This window comes from Tursiops truncatus, chromosome 4, assembly GCF_011762595.2.
Source record: "Tursiops truncatus isolate mTurTru1 chromosome 4, mTurTru1.mat.Y, whole genome shotgun sequence".
NCBI lineage: Eukaryota > Metazoa > Chordata > Mammalia > Artiodactyla > Delphinidae > Tursiops > Tursiops truncatus.
In genome coordinates this window covers 142566881-142588647 of record NC_047037.1, presented here as the reverse complement: position 1 = coordinate 142588647, position 21767 = coordinate 142566881, and the positions used below count along the sequence as shown (strand labels likewise).

At 49.9% G+C, this 21767-nt stretch overlaps 1 protein-coding gene and 1 long non-coding RNA gene across 2 annotated transcripts in view; both read left to right on the top strand.

Moving 5' to 3' along the window:
* Positions 1-2137: 2137 nt before the first annotated feature.
* The window catches only part of UBE2G2 (ubiquitin conjugating enzyme E2 G2), a 30134-nt gene continuing 10504 nt past the window's right edge, over positions 2138-21767 (top strand). Inside the window, exons 1-3 of the mRNA XM_019922675.2 lie at positions 2138-2252; positions 16641-16676; positions 16771-16816. Coding sequence (XP_019778234.1) covers positions 2210-2252; positions 16641-16676; positions 16771-16816 — 125 coding nt within the window. The 5' untranslated portion in view covers positions 2138-2209. The remainder of the gene's footprint in view (positions 2253-16640; positions 16677-16770; positions 16817-21767) is intronic.
* Positions 2262-10593, top strand: LOC141278631 (uncharacterized). Its single transcript, XR_012331666.1, has 2 exons — positions 2262-2626; positions 2915-10593. It is a non-coding gene; the product is annotated as an uncharacterized lncRNA (long non-coding RNA).

Sequence of the window (21767 nt, the reverse complement as noted above, 5' to 3'; positions counted from 1 at the left end):
CCTGGCTGTGCTGCACAGCACAGGTGGGGAAGCGTGTGTTAATACTGGCTCTGCCACGAGACACAGGTTCCACGGAAGGAGCTGCAAAAGGCAGATCCTTCTTGTACCTCAGAACGCCAGTTCCCAGAGAAACTAGTTTATCTTGAACTTGCTGGCCTGTCCAGTGGACCAAAGCCTCTAGGTATTGATATCACACACCTGCTACTCAGAACCCTGGGGATACCAGGACCGACTGACCGAGCAGAGAGTTGCCCCAGACTGAGTGAATAAAATACAGGGTGCCCAGTTACACTTGAATCTCAGAGAAGACGTGTGGAGGGGGCCTGCTTCCCTGAAGGGGAGGCCGTCCCACCAGCCAGTGAGGTGAGAGCCTTCTGTTACGTTGAGCACCTCATATTTTGGGCTTTTGTCACTTGAAACTAATCCTGGTACAAGCTGTGAATACACACACTGCTCTACAACAGGAAAATGATGTGACAAAGACAGCAGTGACACAGACGTGGACGCAGCTAAGAAAATACCCAGCATCTGACAGGTGCTGTTGTCTGAGCGTCATAACGTTGATGACAATGCTTTTCATCACCCACACTTCCTTTAGGTGACCAAGTGGAGTTTTCCTTCAGTCTCCATGGGAACCACACCCTCTGACCCCTGACCGGCTTGGGGGGTGGGGTGTGGTCTGATTGCAGAGAGGGCAACTGCTTGCACAGGTGAAGCGCATGAGTATTTGTGCAAATCCATTACTCTTTGGAACTGTCTAAAAGTACTGTGTTGTTTTTATAAATCACCATGGTCATTTGAAAAGACAGTGTCAGACTGAATTCTTGTGACACCTCTACCGCAAAATATGCACCATTGTGAGGTTTGTGCGAATTGTTTAATTTTATTCAACTCGACAGATACCTCCTGCCACGTCCAGGTACTGAGGCTGCATCCTGGAACACACGAGAAGAGAACACCCTGCCCTCATGGGACATGTTTCTGGTGACAGGAGACAGATAAGTTGTGTACTGTGCTAAAGAATTATACAGGACATTACATAGAAATTCTGTAGAGGAGTACGTTGGATATGTGTTGTGAAGATAAAAACTTTTCTTTTTTAAAAGGTGCATGTATCCTTGCCACAAAGCACTAAATGTGCTGACTTTCTCTGAAGTAAGAATGGGGTTCTAAGAGGCATAAATAAATAGATCAACGGATAGATCAGTGGGCCAGTCAGTAGAACCACCATGAATGTTACGAAAAAAAGACTCGCCAGTCTAGTTACCCGATGCACATTACTCAGTGGAGAAGCCAGAGCAGCAGCGGGGGCGGGGGGGGGGGGCGGTGTATGGCCCCTTGCTGGCCTCCTGAAGCAGTGGCCTGCGGGACTGCCAAGGGGGCCGTGGGGAAGTCTGGACCCGCTGCCTCTGGGAGCTGCTGGTCAGCAGGCTGGCGGTTGGGAGGGGAGCCCATCCACACCTGGGGTGAGGGAGGGGTCTGGCCGCTGCTCTGCTCCCACCTCGAGCTCCCAAAGCTCCTCTCTTGGCCGAGTGGAATCCAGAACCACACCGACACGGCATAAAACCGCCACAATCGCCAATCTCACTTTTTCAAACCTAAAGCGGTGTGAGGGTAGCCACCGGGGCACCAAATGTGTTCCGCGTGGATCCTCGCTCTGACTGCAGCTGGGCCCGAAAGTCGCCTCCTCTGAACTGCACGGGTGACAGCGAGGGAGCCCCGACACCGTCCACGGTGTACCTTCAGCAAATAGTCTGAACGACATCTGCTCATCCGGCCCGCGAGTGGCCAGCCCTGCCCACCGCCCCCCTCGTCCGCCCTCCCCGCCGTCTCCATCCTCTGTCCACGATCCTCCATCCCCGTCCCCGCCGTCGGGGCCGCCCTGAGGCCACGAGGACGGAACAGGCGGTTCACACACACTCTGCGGGCGCTCGCTGCTCCGGGATCTTCTGCAGAGTTCCCTACCGGAATCCGGATCCCCGGAAGCGGCGTTGATCCCACCAAGCGGCTTAGGGCCCCGCCCCGCCCCGCCCCGCCCCGCCCCGCCCCGCCCCGCCCCGCCCACCGCGCCCCGCCCCGCCCCGCGCACGCGCCTCGCGTCCCGGAAGGGCTCCTGTGCCCCCGCGGCGACCCGGAAGCGGCCTTGGCGTCGGGCGGGAGGGAGGAGCGCTGAGGAGGCGAGGCCGACGGCGCAGCTGTTGCCCGGAAGATGGCGGGGACGGCGCTCAAGAGGCTGATGGCCGAGTACAAACGTGAGTTCAGGGCCGCGCGCCGCCCCTCGGCCCCCCGCCGGGCCCCGCGACCCCGCCCGCACGCTGCTGGCGGCCGCCCCGACGTCCGGGTGCGGGGCGTGGACTCGGTCCGCCGCCGAGCCCGGCCAGTCTGTGCGCCGTCGGGGCGCGTTTCGTGCGGTCGCTGGCGGCCGCCCGCGACCCCGGGCGGGGAGAAGCCGTCGCGGCTCTGGTCTGGGGACCCTGGGCTCCGGCTCTGCCAGTAACCGGAGGGCTCCCCGACCCAGCCTCGCGGACGCCGGCGGGCCGGGCGGAGGACAGCTCACCGGCCTAGTGAGAAGTTGCGGGAAGCGTCCTAGGAGGGTAATCGCGTGCTGATGAGGCGGAGGCGAAAGGTCAGATTTGGGTTTTCTCTTTAACGAGGGAACAGGGTTTTGGGACCCTGCCACCTGCCATTCTTCCCGGGTAGCGTTGCAAGAGCCTCCTTCGTGCTTTCTTAGCCCGCAGAATTTTCTGATGTTTGGGGAAAGCAAAGGGAGAAGCGAGAAGCGTGTTCTCCCTTTTACAGCGGAGGCTCCCTTGGAGGAGTCGCTGTGAGAAGCCGGGGATGGATGCCGTTGTGTTTGCTGGGCGCAAGGTGGGAGGGAGCCTGCTGGGGGTTCACACCTGCCTCTGCTTGTTAGTTGTGGACCTTGACCTCGGACGTCGCCCTCTGCCTTTCCCCGTCTGTGAAGATGGTGCTTAGCCAGGTACCTGACAGCTGGCTGTCCGCAGCGTGAGCTGTTCCTGTTGTCATTACACTGAGGACACTTTCCGAAGAAACTTGAACGTAAACTAAAATAACGAATGTCGTAAAGCTGACTGGTAAATACGCACGCAGCTGAGTTTCCTAAACCATCTTGGCGGCCCTGCGCAGGGGGTGTCAGTGTTCGGCTAGAGCAGACCACAGAGTTGCAAATGCAGGCTCGTTAAAATAAATGGTTAGATAACATTAGATAACCATCTAGTGCTCTCTAAAGTAAGAATGTATATTTAGAGGAGACTTTGGGGGGGCAGAGTGGGGGGACAGATGGTTCCCCCTGAACAGAGGGTTGGAGATGGGGGCCGTTGCCTCTGTCTCCTCATGGGAAACCTGGCTGGGGGTCAGATGTCTGGAAACACGTGCCATTTCCTGCCATCCTGGTCTGTGTCGCTGCATCTGTTTTAGTTTATTTGGCCCTGTTTCTAGACTGCCAGCAGGTACTGTTTTCTCATTTCTGTAGAGAAGGACTCTGTTAAACCCCTGCATGGGGAATTTAGGTGGCTGCTTCAGCCCAGTCTTTGCATCGTTGAGCTTGTATTTCCTAATATTTTCCCCTTTTCTGTGCTTACGAAAAGTCCCATCCAGAATCTCAACCATGTTGTCAATTTGCAGTAATAAAACGTAAATAGCAGTTGACTTCCGAAGCTGTATCGCAGAAGCGTATCATGTGTGTTTTTTTGTGTAAATATACGACATTTTGGAGTGTGTCGCAGACAGAGCTCTACAGGTGTGTCCCTAAGACTCCCGTCCCCCGGTTACTCAGTCACACACTGACCTGGGACCGTGTGAAGGGACTTTGGAGATGTTGTTTACAGGTAACTAACGAGCTGACATTAAGATGGGGAGAGTGTCCTGGGTTATGGAGGTGGAACCCCATTGTCACGTGAGGCCCCCAGTTGGGAGAGGAGACAGGAGAGGGGAGGCAGGAGACCCAGAGCAGGAGGAGGACCCCCTGCCGTGGCTGGGCCAGGAGCTGAGGACCACGGTGGCTTCTAGAATGTGCGAATGACCCCGGCTGACGGCGGTGAGGGCCCTGGAGCCTCGGTCCTGCAGCCGCAGGGAGCAGGGTTCTGCCAGCCCTCTGAATGAACTTGGGGTGGCAGCCTTGTGAGGCCCTCGGCAGAGAACCAAGTGGCCTGTGCGGTGCCCAGGCTCTGACACACAGAAACCGCGAGATCATCAGTGGGTGCTGTTTTCAGCCACTGAGTTCGTGGTCATCGTCACATCAGCCGTAGAAAATGACTCCAGTGTGTTGCTGGGGACGGGGGTTGTTGATGCGGTATCTTAGGAACATGATAAAATCCCACTTAGTGATTCTTGTCTTTTGTGTCTTAGCATCTGGTTTGCCCTCCTACCACATTTTAAGGTGGCACATCCAGTAGAAAGGTAGGCTTCACAGAAGCAACTTCTGTGCGGAATGGGTTTAGGTAGATTTGGGTGGGGTTCAGGCCCCCTGTCTTGTATTTGGAATAGTCACAGAGCTGCAGAAACTCAGAGGTGGTAGAACCTTGGATATGATTCCGTTCAGGCCCCTAATTTTACAAATTTATAGGAAATTGAATAACAGAATGATTTGCTCAGGTTCTTATAACCAGAAAAAAAGAAAGATGGGAAAGGAAACAAGGTGTCTTAAACCGATATCTTTTCTCGATGTTTCATCTTCGTGCATCGTCTAGCCTTTTCTAGGAGTATCAGAGATGGACTTAGGTATTAGTTTGCCAGGGCTCCCGTAACAGAGTAGCACGAGCTAGGGGCTTAACACAACAGAAGTGTATCCTCTCACAGCTCTGGAGGCCGGAAGTCCCAAATCAAGGTGTCAGCAGGGCCAAGCTCCCTGCACAGGCTCTAGGAAGGATCCTTCCTTGCCTGTGCCAGCTTCTGGGCGTTGCTGGCAGCCCACGGTGCTCCTTGGCTAGTGGTAGCAGAACTCCCGTCTCTGCCCCTGTCTTCCCGTGGTCGTCTTCCCTCTTATGAAGACACCAGTCACTGGTTTAGGCTCATCCTAATCCAGCGTGATCTCATTTTAACTTGATTACATCTGCACAGCCCCCGTTTCCAAATAAGGTTACTTTCACGGGTTCTGGGGGACGCTGTTCAACCCAGTACGGTGTCTAGTAGGAACCCCAAACTTACACGTGTGGCGCTGAGCCGCTGTGCTCCTGCACCGTTGTCCCACAGCCTTACCTGTCTCAGTGGCGGCCTTATTCTTCCAGCTGTTTGGGCTCAAAACCTTAGATTGGTCTTTTGAGGATTCACTTTCTTCTGTATCCAAGTGTAACCTGTTGACCTGCCTTTTGACTTTATTCATTTATCCGGAGTCCAGTGCTGGCTCAGGCCACTCACCTCCGGCCTGCGTAACTGCAGCCCAGTCCTGACGGCGGTCTGCTTCTCTCTTGCCCTGCTTGGCGCTGTTCTCAGCACAGCAAAGTCAGATCGGGTCGCTCTGTCCAGAAGCCCTTGCAGTGACTTCTCAGGCTCTGTGTGCTCTGGCCCTTCCCTCACCTCTGACCTCACTGACGCCTGCGCCCCGGCGCGTCTCCCCAGCCCCACTTGGTGGCTGCAGCAGTGCACTCCTCTTGGGGTGTGGGCCCTTCCTTGCCCTGCCCCCCTGGAGACGCCTTCTCTGAACCACCAGACTCAGCCTGTCCTTCCCATTACTGTCATCCTTCCCTGTCATTAACCCGTTTTAGTTTTTTAAAGCATCCTTTATTGTGAAGTATGTTACGTATGTAAATGATATAAAAGGTGTACTTTCAGGTGAAATAGTGGAGTGAACACCTGTACCTGTGACACCAGCTTAAGAAGTAGGACGTTAGCAGGAACTGAGCAGTCTGCTTTGTGCTGCTTCCCACCCCCACCAGGAGTTACCACCACCGAATTTTGTGTGACTTGTTCTTTTTCTTTTTCTTTATGGTTCTGTCACTTAATATCCTCCTACACAACGTTTTATTTACTTTTGCCTGTGTTTGTACTTAGTGGAACTAGGATTGCACAGTGTGTATTCTGCAGATTGAATCTCTGCTCAGCACTCTTTCTGCAATTCATTTACGTTGAAACATGCAGCGGTGTCTATTTTCACTGCTGCATAGTATTTCATTTTATGAATAAGCCACAATTTGTCCTTTACTGCTGGGCATGTAGGTTATTTCCAGCCTTTGCTTATTGTACAGATTGGTTGCTGTGGACATTTCTGGTGCCTGTGCACAGTGTGACGTAGCCCTGGAGCGCTCGCGGGTCGGCCTTGTGGATGATGCTTCCCTGTGTGCGTGTTCCGCGTGCATCGCTGTGGGTATTCACCGACACCTTGGTGTTGTGCGGGGTCTGTTTCCTCCCACCTGGTGGGTGTGATGTGGTTCCTTGTGCTTTTAGTTTGTAGATCATGACTAATGAATGAAGGTGAGCATCCTGTCATGTTTTCCCTTTGTGAAATGTCTGCATCTTTTCCCAGATTTCCGTAGTGTGGTTTCTTTTTCTTACTGATTTGTAGGAGTTCTTTATAAATTCCCTATCCCTTTTTATATTCCTGATCCTTTGTTGGTTATATGTGTTACAAGTATTTTATCCCAGTTTGTGCTTTGTCTTTTCCACCTTTGTGGTGTCTTTTTTTCTAGCCACCCTTTTGAAAACAGTTTTATTGAGGTATAATTGACATGCAGTAGGCTGATGTGTTCAAGCGTGCATCTGATGAGTGTGGGTGTACGTGCACACGCCTGTGAAGCCATTGCCACAGTCAGCATGCTGAGTAACCACCGCCCCCTGGTCTCCTCCTGCCTCTTTGTAATCTGGCTTGGCCTTCTCTCTCCTGCGCCCCCATGTCCCAGGCAATGACTGGTCTGCCTCCGGTCGCTCCTGTAGTTGTTTTGTCCTTTCTTTGTCAGAGGTCCTTCACTCGGCCTAACCATGTTGCAGTCCATCCAGGTTGATGCTTGGGTCCGTAGGCCCTTCAGGACCACAGCTTGCTGCCGCATTCACCGTTGGTGGACCTTTGGATTGTTTCCAGTTCTTGGCTATTACAAATAAACGTGCTGTGAACGTTCGGGTTAGGGTTAGGGTTGAACCTTTCTTTCCGTGGACATGTGCTTTTGTTTCTTTTGAGTAAATTCCTGGGTCATATGTGAGGTGTGTGTTTAATTTTTAAGAAGTAGCCAAACTGTTTTCCCAAGTGGTTGTACCATTTTACATCCCCACCAGCAGTGTATCAAGAGTTCCACTTCCTTGCTGACACTTGGTATAGTCAGTTTTAAAGTTTTTAGTCATTCCGTTGGGTGTGTAGTGACATGTCATTGTGGTTTTAGTTTATGTTTTTATATGCCATCCATATATCTTTACTGATAATGTGTCTTGAATCTTTTCCTCAGTTTTTTTGTTTTTTTGTCTTTGTTTTTTGCGGTACGCGGGCCTCTCACTGTTGTGGCCTCTCCCGTTGTGGAGCACAGGCTCCGGACGCGCAGGCTCAGCGGCCATGGCTCACGGGCCCAGCCGCTCCGTGGCACGTGGGATCTTCCCGGACCGGGGCACGAACCCGTGTCCCCTGCATCGGCAGGCGGACTCTCAACCGCTGCGCCACCAGGGGAGCCCTTTTCCTCAGTTTTTAATCGAGTTTACTCTTTCCTTATTAAGCTGTAAAGCTTCTTTATATAATGCAGGTAGGGATGTTTTGTTGGATATTTTGTAAATATTTTCACTTAGACTGTAGCTTGCCTTTTAAAAACTTGTGGTAAGAAACACGTACTGTTGTCCTGTTGCCATCTGAAGTGTACAGTGCAGTGTTATGAGCTGTGTGCATGTGGTTGTGTGGCAGGGCTCTGCAGCTCCTTCACTAGGCTGGACGGAAAGGCTCTGTCCCTTGAACGACAGCTCCTGTGGTTTGCCTTGTAATTTTCATAACGTTGCCTTTAAAAGAGCAAAGGTTTTAAAATTTTCAGTGACATCCAATTGATTGACTTTTAAAACATTTCTTGCTTTCTGTGTTGCCTAACATAAGATCACTAAGGTTTTTTCTCCTATGATTTCTTTATACTCCCAGCTCTTATGTTTCAATCTGTGATCCACGTCAAGTAAAGTTTTGTATGTGGTATGAGATAAAGGTCAAGGTTTATTTGCAGATGATTTGCAAATGGCCGTCCAGTTGTTTGGGCACTGTATTAGTTTGCTTGGGCTGCTGTAACAAAGTACCACAGGCTAAGGAGCTTAAACCACAGAAATTATTTCCTTGCAGTCAGAGATCCAGTTGCAGCAGGGCTGGTCCCTCCTGAAGCCTCTCTCCTGGGCGTGTAGACAGCCACCCGCTCTGTGTGTCCTCACAGCATTTGTCCCTCTGTCCATGTCTGTGCCCTAATCTGCTTTTTATAAGGACATCTGTTAGACTGGATTAGGGCCCACCCCGATGACCTCATTTAATTACTTCTTTTTTAAAGACCCTAGTTATACACTCTTCTGCACTTTTTGTCATTTACTATGTCCTGGAGTTCATTCTGTACTAGGACACAGAGGTGTTCAACATTCCCTTTTACAGCCGCAGAGTGTCCCATCAGTAGACGTATCATAATTTGACTGGTCCCCTATTGATAGACATTTGGGTTGTTTCCAGTTTGTTTTTTGCTATTACAGAAAGTCCTGAAATGAATAACTTTACGCATGTGTCTTTTCTTGCCGAGGGATGGATTCTGAGAAGTAGGACTACTGGTCAAACTTTATATTTACATTTTATTTTGCATGGTGTCTATTTTTAAAGCCACTATTTATTTAAAGCAGTGTTTTTATTAACCAACTAACATTCTCAAGGAATCAGTGGCAAAGAATGGTCATTGGAAATTTCTCTGATATTGTTAAGATTTTGTTTCTCTTTTTGAAGTTGTTTTTATCATTAAACATGAAACTATATGGTTGTGGGTGTGTGTTTTAAAAACAAAAAACAAAATAAGGAAACAATGTAATCCAGAAACATTCCCTCCGTCCTCCGTCTGGAGAACTCGGTTGCTGTAATTCTTTGCTGACCAGTAGATGCCGCTGTTGACCAAGGATGCAGGTGGGCAGGCTGCTGGAGGTGGCAGTTGTGACCCTGAAAGGAGGGTGTCATGGAGGGGAGTTCCCAGGGGATCTCTGCAAAGGAGAAATAAGGCCAGCTCTTTTTGGTGTAAGCTCCTCCTTGAGGCTCCAGGTGCCCCGCTCCCTTTCCCGCCGACATTCTATCCTCCGCCCCTCTTTAGCACTTTGCAATTCATCCGCCCTAATCTGGCGCGGGGCTTTTTCTTACAGAAGATGAGAAGTGCTGGGGATGCCGTTACACCGTGGGACTGTAGTGAATAACTGTGTTGTGTGTTTGACAGTGTTAAGAGAGTAGGTCTTAAGAGTTCTCAGCACGAGATGTGTGGTGACGGACGTCAGCTAGACGCGTTGTGCTGATCATTTCACAACAGATACAATTACGGAATCGCTTTGTTGTCCACCTGAAATTAATACAATGTTCCACGTCAATTATACCTCAGTTAAAAAAGAGCCCACCTTCAGTACCACCTGCCCAGCAGGCCTTTCCTGACCGCCTGGCCACAGCTTGCTGTCACTTCACTGTGTGCTTCACTGCGCTCATCCGTATCTGAAACACTCTTTGTGTTTACATGTCTCCGTGTTCACTGCCTGTCTTCCGCCACTAGAACTGGAGCTCACTGGAGGCAGGACCTTGTCTGTCTCATTCACCAGGACACCCCCACTGCCTGGAATAGCTTTGCAGAGAGGAAGTGTAATTGATATTTGTTAGTTGATATGTGATTAGTGGTTGGCTACTTCTGGTCATATTGGCCAAGTGTGGGTGCCCAAGCCATTGCCCTGTGGCTTGTCTCGCTCCTCAGAGCTTCAGCTATCTCCATGAAGCACGTGTAAAGAGAAAAATACCACCTGGAACTGAATGATTCTGTGATTAGAATTGTAACTATAACATTATATAGGGGCTTCCCTGGTGGCGCAGTGGTTAAGAATCCGCCTGCCAATGCAGGCGACATGGGTTCGAGCCCTGGTCCAGAAGATCCCACATGCTGCGGGGCAACTAAGCCCGAGTGCCAGCCCACGTGCCTAGAGCCCGTGCTCTGCAACGGGCGAGGCCCCCGCAATGAGAAGCCCACGCACCACAACAAAGAGTAGCCCCTGCTCGCTGCCCAGCACAGCCAAAAATAAATAAACAAATCAAAACAAAACAAAACAAAAAAACATTATATAGTAAAATAGAGACACATGACCAACTTTTAAACCACCAGTCAGAACAATATTTTCATGACAATGGAGAAATACTTAGATTGTCCTTTGTCTTAAAAGATTTAGAATCATCGAGACTCTTCGGCAGTGGTACTGGCGAATTCTCCTCCTTACTCTTGCTTAAGCTAGTATCCTTGGTCAGAGCCCATTCTCTGTCCGTTTTGGGAGAGTTGCCACATGTTACAATATAAAACTCCTTAATCACATCCAGTGACATTTCACCTGCTATTTCCCCATGTTTTTCCAGAAGTTGACACGTACGGGGATTGTCGTAATTTGTTTTAAGTTGCTCTGCATATTGGTTGCTACCTAGATTCTGAAGCTAGTCTTCTAAGTCATGACATCAACAGTAAAAAAAAAAAAAAAAAATTCTTTGACATGTCTCTTGGTGCACATGTGCACATATATCTGTGAGTTTGCACTCTGGAGAGGAATTTCTAGGTCATCGGAGGTGAGAGCAACCTCATTTTCAAAGTGGTTGTACCAGTTCACACTCCTTCCGCATTCTATTTCTGAGGCTCCTTTTCTTCGTGGACACTTCGTAGGGTCAGCCCTCTCAGCTGTGGTCACTGGGTGATTCTGGTTGGGGTAGTACTCTGATTGTGGGCTTGGTTTGCATTTCCCCCCGGTTAACGAGGCTGAACACCTTGTCTTAGGTTTATTGGCCACTTAGATTGTGTGTGTGTGTGTGTGTGTGTGTGTGTGTGTGTGTGTGTGTGTGAAGTGCCTGTTCAAGGCTTGCACAATGAGGTTGAACACCTTGTCTTAGGTTTATTGGCCAATTAGATGTGTGTGTGTGTGTGTGTGTGTGTGTGTGTGTGTGTGTGTGTGTGTGTGTGTGAAGTGCCTGTTCAGGGCTTGCTTGTGCTTGATTTTCTTTTGGGTTGTTTATATGTTTGTATTGATTTGTAAGGCATTCTTTCGAAGTTCAGATAGTAGCTCTTTGTTGGCTATATCTGTTACAGATGTCTTCTTCCTCTCCGGGGCTAACCTTTTCATTCTCTTAGAGGTGGGTTTTATTTTGTTTTTCGGGGTTTTTTTTAGGATAATGAAGCTATTTTAGTATTATTTAAAATGAGAACAAGCTTTAAACTGTATAAAGTGGGCAATAGGAGAGAAGCACGCCTTCCTGAGAAGGGTCCTCCGGGAAGGGTCTCCTCGGGGGAAAAGGCAGGAAGGGTGGGTGGGCAGGAGGGAGTGCAGGCCTGGACGTCAGCGGTGCTTCCATGGGGCGGGCTCTGCAGGTAGGAGAGGTGGCTCTGGGGCTTGGCAGCCCCTGGCTGGAGTGGAGGGAGCTGGCCTGGCGGTCGATGCCAGTGACTCAGGCAGGGGTAGAGCAGGGCTCAGCTGGGTTAAAAGAACTGTGCGTTCGAGTGTCAGGAGAAGGTGGTGGCCGGGCCTTGCCTCTCAGGACTCAAGGGGGACGTCAGGCTGCAGGAGGCCCAGGCCCGGGAGTGCCGACCCGCTCCCGTCTCTTCAGCGAGGCTCTGCGACTGTGCCCTGGGGGGCGGGGTGGCCTTGCCTTGTCTTTTTTGAATGTTAAAAACAAAAATATCTTTTGAGGTCAGACTTTCTGTTTGTTTCTTTTTTTTTTTTGTTTTTTTTGGCTGCGCTGCTCGGCTTGCAGATTTCAGACGATGGAACCCGTGCCTGCCTCCCTCCCTCCCCCGAGACTGCCAGGGAATTCCCAGAAGTTCTTAATTTTAGTGCTGTTAATTTTATCAGTCTTTTCCTTTATGGTTCGTGCTTTTTGGTTATTAACTTTACAGTAAGTTCTGTTTAAGAAGTCTTTACACTAAGAGCATGAAGAGATTCTTCTGCATTATTTTCTAGGAGATTTATTGTTTTATATTTCATAAAAAATATTAATTTGGGGCGGTCAGTTTTATTGAGATAAAATTTACATACTATAAAATGTGTCAATTTCAAATATACCATTTTTTCAATTAGTTTATTTTTGGCTGCGTTGGGTCTTTGTTGCTGCACCCGGGCTTTCTCTAGTTGCGGCAAGCAGGGGCTACTCTTCGTTGCAGTGCGTGGGCTTCTCATTGCGGTGGCCTCTCTTATTGCGGAGCACGGGCTATAGGCGCATGGGCTTCAGTAGTTGTGGCACATGGGCTCAGTAGTTGTGGCTCGCGGGCTCTAGAGCACAGGCTCAGTAGTTGTGGCGCACGGGCTTAGTTGCTCCACGGCATGGGCTCTTCCCGGACCAGGGCTCAAACCTGTGTCCGCCGCATTGGCAGGTGGATTCTTAACCACTGCGCCACCAGGGAAGTCCCAGGTATACCATTCTTTGAGCTTTGGCACGTGTATGCTGTGTATAGTCGTCAACACAATCGTGGCAGACTGTTTCCATTGCCCTGGAAAGTTCCCTTGTGACTGGCCCCTGGGGTCTGGCAATGTTGGATTTGCTTTCTATTACTATAGCTTGCTTCTTTTAGGATTTGGTATAAATAGACGCAGTGTGTAGCCTCTGTGTCACGTTCTTTCACCCAGCCCAGTGCTTTGAGAGTCACCCTTGTTGTCACGTGTGCGGGTGGTTTGCTCCTGCCTGTTGCTGCCTAGTGTTCCTGGTGTGGATGGATCACCCCTCATTCATTTACCAGTGGATGGATATTTGGGTTGCTTGCACTGTGAGGCTATTGTGAGTAAAGTTGCTGGGAACACTCACATACGAGTCTGTGGGGACATAAGTTTTAAGTTTATTTGTTTGTATTCCATTCCTATTTTCAGGTACCATCCTGTTTCAGGACCCCTGATTTATGTGTCCAGCCTGGACTACTGTTTAGGGCTCTAGTCTCACGTCCAGTTTCCTCTTTGACCGTCTGCACTTAGATGACTTACCAGCATCTTTAACTTGATGTTTTCAGAACTAGACTATTTTCTTCCCTCTGAAACATGTTTTCTCTGGTGGCGTTTTCCAACTCAGTAGCACGCGTTCTCCCTGTGGTTCAAGTTAGATGCGCAGCTGCACCCCTGACTCTCCTGGTCCTTAGCCGCCTACAGAGTTCAGCACGTGCTGTCTGTTATGTCTGGTTGCAGCCGTGCAGCTGGTATCAAGGCTCTAGGATTTCTTTGGGCTTCGTGTTCGCTGGCTCCACTGTAGGAGCAGTGTGTCAGGATCTATCTACCTTAGCAGCAGGTGTTGAACACTGGGTCTGGTGCAGCCGGGGGTCAGATCCCAGAGAGGAATGCAAGAGATCTCAGGATCCTTAATGCAGTAGTACCATTCTGATGATAAACCTATTATTTATATCATTTTTATTAACTGAACGTATACACTTTGTGTTAAGATTAATAATATACATTTCTGTTGGGGAAGGGGAAGGAGGTACTTCGCTTTGTCCACAGTCTTTAATCCCTGAGAATCAAGAATAAGAAAATATTACGGATTTACAGCACCAAAGCAAGCAAAGTACAGTGTAAACCTCTTCTATAAACAGCGTAGTCAATCAAGTATTTCCTGCACACCCACTTCATGCCAGGTGCTCTGCTAGGTGCTGTGAAGGGGCTCACTGACCACTGAGACAGGGCTCCTGTGTGTACACAAAGTAGTCAAGAAAAGAAGTGTTCATTTCTCTCGGGTAGGCAGTCAGTAGTCGAGGTGCGGGGTCTCAGGGGGAGTACATGTTTAAGCTGTTTGCCAGGGGCAGCCAGAGCATTTTGCATTCCCACTGGTGAAGCATGAGAGACCCAGCTGCCGAACTTACCAGCGCTGGTATTAGCAGTCTTTTAAATTTTAGCTCTTCTGTTCCAAGTGAAGATACTCTCACCGATAGGGCTGTGTAGCAGTGTCTGTTAGCGGTCTTAATTTCGTTTTCCTCTGACTCACCGTGTTGAGCATCTTCTCATGTGCTCGTTTGCCTCCATGCCCTCTTTGGTGATGGGTCTGTTGCATTCTCTTGCCCTGTTTAGAAAACCCCGCTTGTCCTGCATTTCTCCTTTATGATCCTTCAACTGCCACGCTCACAGCACTTCTGATGACAGACGCGTGGGGGTTTTCCCACACTCGGCACTTCTGTGACCCCAGCTGGGCGTCCTACGATTGCACTCAGTTCTGACACTACCTACCTGGAGTTAGTGTGTCAGATCCCACAGCCTGAGGGCCCAGTCCCGTGAGACTGCTCCCCCTCCCCCGCCCGTTGCAAATCCAGGGTATCGCCTGTGCTTCTGACTGACCGGCTATAAATTGGAGGTTTCCAAGACCCCCTCCTCAGGGTTGGTTAGCCCGCCAGAGCAGCTCACAGAACCCAAAGAAGCATTTTACTTGCGTGGTTTCCAGTATATTGTAGAAGGGTAGAACTCGGGAACGGCCGGCTGGAGGAGAAGCCAAGGGCAGGGGTGGCGAGGCGCCCAGGTTCCCGCTGTCTGGGTGCCTCTCCCTGCCAGCCCCTCCGCGTGCTCACCAGCCCCGAAGCTCCCTGACCTTATGCTAGTGGGATTGTGTGGAGGCCTCCTCACGTGGGCCTGACTCACCAGTAACTCCATCTCCAGCCCCTCTCACCCTGGAGAATGGGGCATGGGCCTGCAGCCTGCTAACCATGGCTCGGTCCTGGGGCCGGCGGCCACCCAGAGTGGGGGACGCTCCTGGTGCTCTTGTCACTTGGGGATTCACGAGGGACTTAGGAGCTTTGCTGGGAGCTGGCGCAGAGGCCCATGTGTATATTTTCTACTAGTTCTCATGCCCCTTCTCTCCTTTTCCTTACATACTTTGATTTTTGTATGTGGTTTGGGATAGGGAAAAGGGTTTTCTCTTCACCTCTGTTCTTCTGTTCTTTCACCTCTTCCTGTGGGGCGACCTTCCTAGCAGATGGAGGGCCTCTCTCTGCACGGCGTGCGCTGGGCGTGCTCACTTCTGTTCCGTCGTCTGTTGAACTTGGTGTCTGCTGCCTGCTTACTGCAGCTTTGTGATGAGTTTTGCTAGCCCACGGCTGGTTCTCAGTTACCCTTTTTACAGAACGCCGTGGCTCTTCTGCTCGTTCACATGTTCACGTGTGTTCACCTAGTCAGTCAGACAAGAAAACCTGGTGGGACTTTGGCTGAGGTGCGCTCGATCCGTAGGTTCAGTTTGGGGAGGATTGATAACTTGGTAATGTTGAACTTTTAGTCCGTGAACGTGATGTAATCTCCATTTATTAAGGTTAAAATGTCTTGTTAATGATGTTTTCTGTTCTGTTACAGCTCTTGCACAGCTTTGACAAGCTAATTTCTGCATGTTTCCCATTGTAATTGGTGTCTTTTTTAGACTTTTCTAACTTGCTGATATATAGAAGCACAGTTCAGTTGTATGTATTGACCTTGTATTCAGCAACTTTGGCAAACTCACTTTTTATTATAATGTATCTTCTGACTCTTTTGGATTTTATGTGGGTAAGCGGAGCATCTGTGAATAATGATTATTTTTTCTTTTCCGGTCCTTATGCTTTATGTTTACTTGGCAGCGAATTGTTAGTTTTGTATCTCTTCAGAGAACTAGCTTTTGGTTTTGTTGATCTTCTGTGTGTTTCTCACTGTTTTACTCATGTCCTGGCCCTGCACTCGGCCCAGAGGGGGTGCCCTTGCCACCTGAGCCCTTGCTCCCGTGGCCGTCCTTCTTGCCAAGTCCTCCTCCATCTCCCGGTGTTCTCCTTGCCAGATTTGCCAGATGTGCCCGCGGGTGTGGTTTCATTCTGTAGCCTCCCGTGTATCATACAACGCGAGGAGGCCAGGAGTGCAAAGGACAGCCTCTGGGTTGGCAGGGCCTTAGAACAACTACTAGCCTTAAATGCTGAGGAGCGCTGCTGCCGCTGGTTTCTTCTGTTCCTGGTCTCGGTCTGCTGCTCTGGGGGACCTCGCACGTGAGGGGCTCGTGGATTTTGTAGCGTGGTGTCGGAGGTCGACAGCCAGCCTGTACGGTGCAGACGGACTTGATAATACCAGGCTTCTGAAACCTCGGCACGGGCCCACAGCTCTGCTTTGTGGCCTTCAGAAAGCTTTGTGCCCGCTCTCAGAATGACAGGACATCCCTTCAGTGAGGAAACAGCACACCGTGTTTGATGTGCGAGCTTTAATCAAAATAACCCGCAGGAGTATTTTGGAAGGAGAGTTAACAACACCTTTTGTTTGTTTCTTCATTGTAAGTTGAAAGTGTTGACAGTTCTAAAATTCTCCTTTTTGCTGGTATAAAGAACTGTTGACACAGTCTTGACCAGAAGTGTAACTGCAGCAGGTGTTCACTTGGGACAAGCAGAATTTTAATTTTCATCTGCTAATATGTATGCCATATACTTTATAGCCTTGTATACGTTTTAATGTTTTTTGTTAAAGTGCAACATAATATTCATTCTTTTTCATAATGGTTTTACTTTTTAACCTTATAGAATTAACACTGAATCCTCCGGAAGGAATTGTGGCAGGTAAGGCAGTGTGAAGTTCGCCTCTTTATCATTTACTCCTGATTGCCAAAGTTTCCGTCAAAGTAAAGTTGTGAAATTTCTTCTTTTCCTGCAGGCCCCATGAATGAAGAGAATTTTTTTGAATGGGAGGCATTGATCATGTAAGTTAATCATATGTGTTGTTTGGTCTTAAGCCTTTGTTGGAAATTAGAGCCGTGAATCACATTCTGCACTGTGAGTGATCAGAAGCGTCAATGGGGAAAAAGGCCAAGCGCGCCTCTTTCATTGAGCTTTTCTGTGTCTGCTGATCTGAAAGCAGAAAACACGTACGTTCTTCCAAAAGAAATGAAAGTACTTCCTTAGAACCAGTAAAAGGTTTAGTTGTAAGTGTTTATATTTGTTTCAAATATAATGAAATTTGTGTGTTGGGTTGGCCTCAAACAGAATGGGCTTTGGCTTCAAGGAGTCCCTGTGAGCCTGGGGCTCTGACGGTGCGGAGGGGTCCTCAGGGTGCGGGTGACGCCTCAGGCCTACTGTGCAGCCTGGGCCCTGCCCACCTGTGTGCCTGGATTCTTCCCCTCCCCCTCCCCCCTCCCCCTCCCCTTCCCAGTTCTCCAGCTCCTCTGCTGCTGCTCCTTTTCTGTGTACCTGGTCTGGCCTTGCCTTGTCCCCGACTTAGAGATTTGGCTTAGTTCTGAGGTGAGCAGTGTGGTTCCTGACCTCATTCTAGCAAGATCCTGACTGGATTTCCTATTTCACTTACAGTGACGTTGCCTGGAAAGAGCCAGGTGGACCCCTGATTCCAGAGTATTCTTTGGCCCTATGACCCAGGCCCCTTTCTTTCTCATCTTTCTACCTTAGATGTACAATTCTTGGCCGTTCTTAGACTGTACTTTTAACAACATGTGGTTAGGTAGACTTCAGGAAGTTGAAATTTATAAGCCATTTCAGAGTCTCTTAGTAAGATGAGGAATTAGCTGACAGCTTTCAGGTGGGGCTTCGTGGCCTGAGGCGTGCTCTAGGGGGTGGGCCTGGGAGACGTGTGAGGGGTGTGCAGCGCCAGCCTCGTCAGGCTTCCTGCGTCTGCCCCGTGCCTGGATCCCGTTTAGTCTGAAAACAGATTGCTGCTCAGTGTTGTCTGTGGAGCTCAGATTAATACATGAAGTTGGTGTGAAAATGAGTTTTTTCATAAGCAAATGTTTTAAAAATCATTAATAAACACTAACCAGAGAAAGTACAGCGCACCTAACGTTCCCTGAGCACTTGTTACACCCTAATTCCCTGGGCCTGTGATACTCATTTTTTTCCTGTGTTTCAGTGTTTCTGGCATGATGACGACTTCACAGTCTGTGTCTGTGTCTAATATGGTGTTGTGTCTCTCACCCCTAAAGCACTTGCAGATGGCGTGCTGGGCCTCCTGGTCAGCGGTGTCCTTCGTTCGCTGCAACAGGGCGTTGCGCACTCGGCTCAGCTGTAGCTTTTTATCTTTAGGGAAACAGTACGCCCCAGGGCAGCTGTCCTGGCTCGGGTGCACAGATGATTGGAAGGCCTTTGTGAGCACACAGGTCAGCGGGCCCCTGACGGTTTTCCCGTCCTTGGAAGGTGTGGCTGGTGCGCGCCCACAGGAGGCTACGGAGAAGCCCTTCCAGGGACACTTGAGCCTTCCAGTACGGTTTTTTTTTTAAGGGTTTATTGTTAAGAATCTGTTAGGATAAATGTTACTAATTATAGATAAATAATGTAAAGTGAAACCAATATTTTGAAAACTTACCTTAAAAAGTAATTAGAAGTATTTTTAGGTAGAACACTTTTATGTTTGAAGAAGGCTTTTGCGTTAGTATGGAATTCCCCTGCCTCAGGATGTGGTGAGTTTGTGGGTTTGGTCCTGTTCCAGATCCTTTCCCAAACAAGAGGCCATTTACAAAGGTACTTAAAACATCTATTAAGGAATTAACTGTCCTCCTCTTGATTTGTCTCGCTCCGCTGTTCTGGCAGACAGCTGGCTGAGTTTCGCTCCTTAGTGATAGGTTTTCTCTTCTCTCATTTTATTCTTCGATTGTTTCCAGAGTTTCTTCCATACCCTAGTGCTTCTAAAAGCCACACTTGCCTCCGTTTCTGGGAGTCTGCTGCTGTTGCAGTAGTGCTTACCTGCGGGGCCTCAGCTCTGCAATGCAGAGAACATCTTTTCAGATGTTCAGGCAACAAATACTGAGTGCTTGTTATATTAGGGCCCTCGTCTGAGGATACAGGTGTGTCCTAGGTGACCCCAAACCTCCACCCTGAAAGAACAAGATTAAGGGACTAGGATGGGGAACACAACAAATTAACCAACAGGAATAAAATCAACACGGCCTGTTCTGATTAAAAGGAGACAGAACTCTAGTGACTCCCGGCCGAGCTTAGGGCAGAGTTTGACCTGTGACCCAGTGGGAGAGGGCTGGGGCTTCCGGTCAGTGACATTGACGCTGTGTGTGGCTGGCCTGGCTTTATGGTCTTGGGCAGTCACTCTGCCTCTCCGACCTTCGCTTATTTGGATCAGTACAGAGCCTCGACACCTTTTTAGACCAGTGGCTTCCCTTCCACCTCTTCCAGCTCCGGGGTCTCTGGCCTGTGCAACCTCATTGGCCCTTGGCCGCGGCGTGGCAGCTGTGGAGGGTCCACGCGAGCTTCTGCAGGACAGGAGGAGCCCTGCCGTGCAGGACGGCGGTTTATCCTCCGTGGCTGGAAGAGGCGTGAAGCCCTTGGCCTCTTGCTGCCCCGTTTCTGTCCTGCCCCAGGTTTCTTCAAGCAGCCGCATGGTGACCTCCCTGCCTGGTCTGTGGCCGAGCCGCTGTCCCGTCTCCAGATCAGGGCCCCGAGGCTGTGGTGAGATGAGAAGGCCCTTCCCTTCCCCAACGGCTGGGGGCCCTTGGCTGACGCCATCCCCGCATCTCTGCTGGCGCACTCGGGCCCCAGCTGGGTCACACCTGCGGGGGGGAGGATTCCCCCGGCTGCGGCTCCTCCTAGGCTGTGTCTGGCTCATGCTGGGTGCCCAGGCCACGGTCACGGCACCGCCCTCTACACCAGGCTTTCTTCTTCACAGAAGCCTGGCTCCGGTCAGGATTGTGCCTGCTCAGGTAAACCTGAGATACTACAATAGATGTTCATGATTTGCACTGTATGTTCTCTGACCCAGCGGTTCCCACCCTGGGAATGTCTTCATCAGACATTCTGTTAGGAAAACCTGTGTGTAAGGAAGTTTATTACAACATTCACTGCAATCATAAAAGAAAGTAGAAACATCGTTGTTCAGTATAAGTTACGGACATCCAATCAGCAGGATGCCGGCAGCACTGCCATGGTTCACGCAGTTCACGCAGCGTCGTTCACGCAGACGCTGAACGACGGGTCTAGACCAGTGTTGTCACGAGGTGTGGCCTCGCCCCCAGGGACTTTGGGCAGTGTCTGGAGACATTGTGGCTGTCACACCGGGTAGCAGGGGGAGATCTCTACTGGTCCCGGGTGGGAGAGCGCCCCGCCGTGCCCAGGACGCCCGAGGTGGCAGTGGTGCTGAGGCCGAGAGACCCTGGTGTGGCCGGGTGCAGTCAATAGCTTTGTTGAGATAGAAGTTAACATGCAGAGTTTCACCTGTATTAAGTGTGCAAGTCAATGATTTTTAGTAAATTAAATTTATAGAGTTTTGCAGTCATCACACTTCACTTTTAGAGCATTTCCAAGCACGTGCTCACACCCCTGTGCACTCAGTCCCCACTCCCCCTCCGCCACGGGCACCCTCTGATCTGCTCTCTGACTGTTGATTTGCTTTTCTGGACTGCTGCTGCAAGTGGGGTCACACGATGCAGCATCTTCGGTGTCTGGCTCCTTTTTCTGGGCAGCCTGTGGGAGCGGCCCCTTGCCGTCACCACTGAGCTGTGTCCGCCGTGAACGGACCCGCTCGCCCATCGACGGGCATTTGGCGGCTTCCCTCTTCGGCTGTGTGACGGTGCAGCTGCGAACACGGGGCCTAAGTCTGTGCGGATGGGTTTCCCCCTCCCTCGGCTGGATGCGCAGGAGTGGGCCTCCTGGCGTATAGTGTCACCGTTTTACACTCCCACCCGCAGTGCCGAGTTCTCGGCTCTCCACTTCCTCACCCTCTTGGTGGTGTGTGATGCCAGCTGTCCTGCTGGGTGTGAGGTGGGTCTCATTGTGGGTTTGGACTGCGTTGCCCTAATAACCGATGCTGTTGAGCATCTTTTCATGGGCTTATGAACCATTCATCTATCTTTTTTGGTGAACTTCAGAACTTTTGCCCATTTTTTAATTGGGTTGTCTTCTTATTTGGTCCTAAGAGTTCTTTATATATTTTGGATACAAAGTCCTTTATCAGATGTATCAGTATGATTTTCAGATATTTTCTCCCAGTCTGCAGCTTTCCTTTTCCTTTTCCTTTTCCTTTTCTTTTTTATGTTTTAGGCCGAGCTGTGCGGAATGTGGGATCTTAGTTCCCTGACCAGGGATCAAACCCATGCCCCCTGCATTGGGAGCGTGGAGTCTTAACCACTGAACCGCTAGGGAAGTCCCTCCTTTTCATTTTCTTAACGGGGTCTTCTGAAACGCAAAGGTTTTCATTTCCAATGAAATGCAGTTCAGCAGTTTTTCCTTGTATAGATTATGCTTTTGGTGTCATATAACCCAAGGTTGAAAAGATTTTCTCCTGTGTTTTCTTCTAGAAGTTTTGTATTTATAGCTCTTAAATTTAGGTTTTTGGCCCATTTTGGATAATTTTGGAGTATAGCATTAGGTAAGAGCCAGGTTCATTTTCTGGCATGTGGCTGTCCAGTTGTCTTGAACCATTTGTTGAAAAGAAAATCCTTCCTGCATTGAATCGCCTTGGACCTTTGTCAGAAGCAATTCCCTAAGTGTGAGGGTTCATTTTGGACTCTGAATCCTGTTCCATTGACCTGTGCTGGACCCTCCATGAGCACCACACACTCCGTCATTGCAGCTGGATAGTAAGCTTTGAAATTGGGAGGTGTTTTGTTCTCCTCTTTCAAGATGTCTTACCTATTCTGGGTCCCTTGGTCTCCATTGGAATCTGGGGATCAGCTTGTCATTTTCTGTGAAGAAACCAGC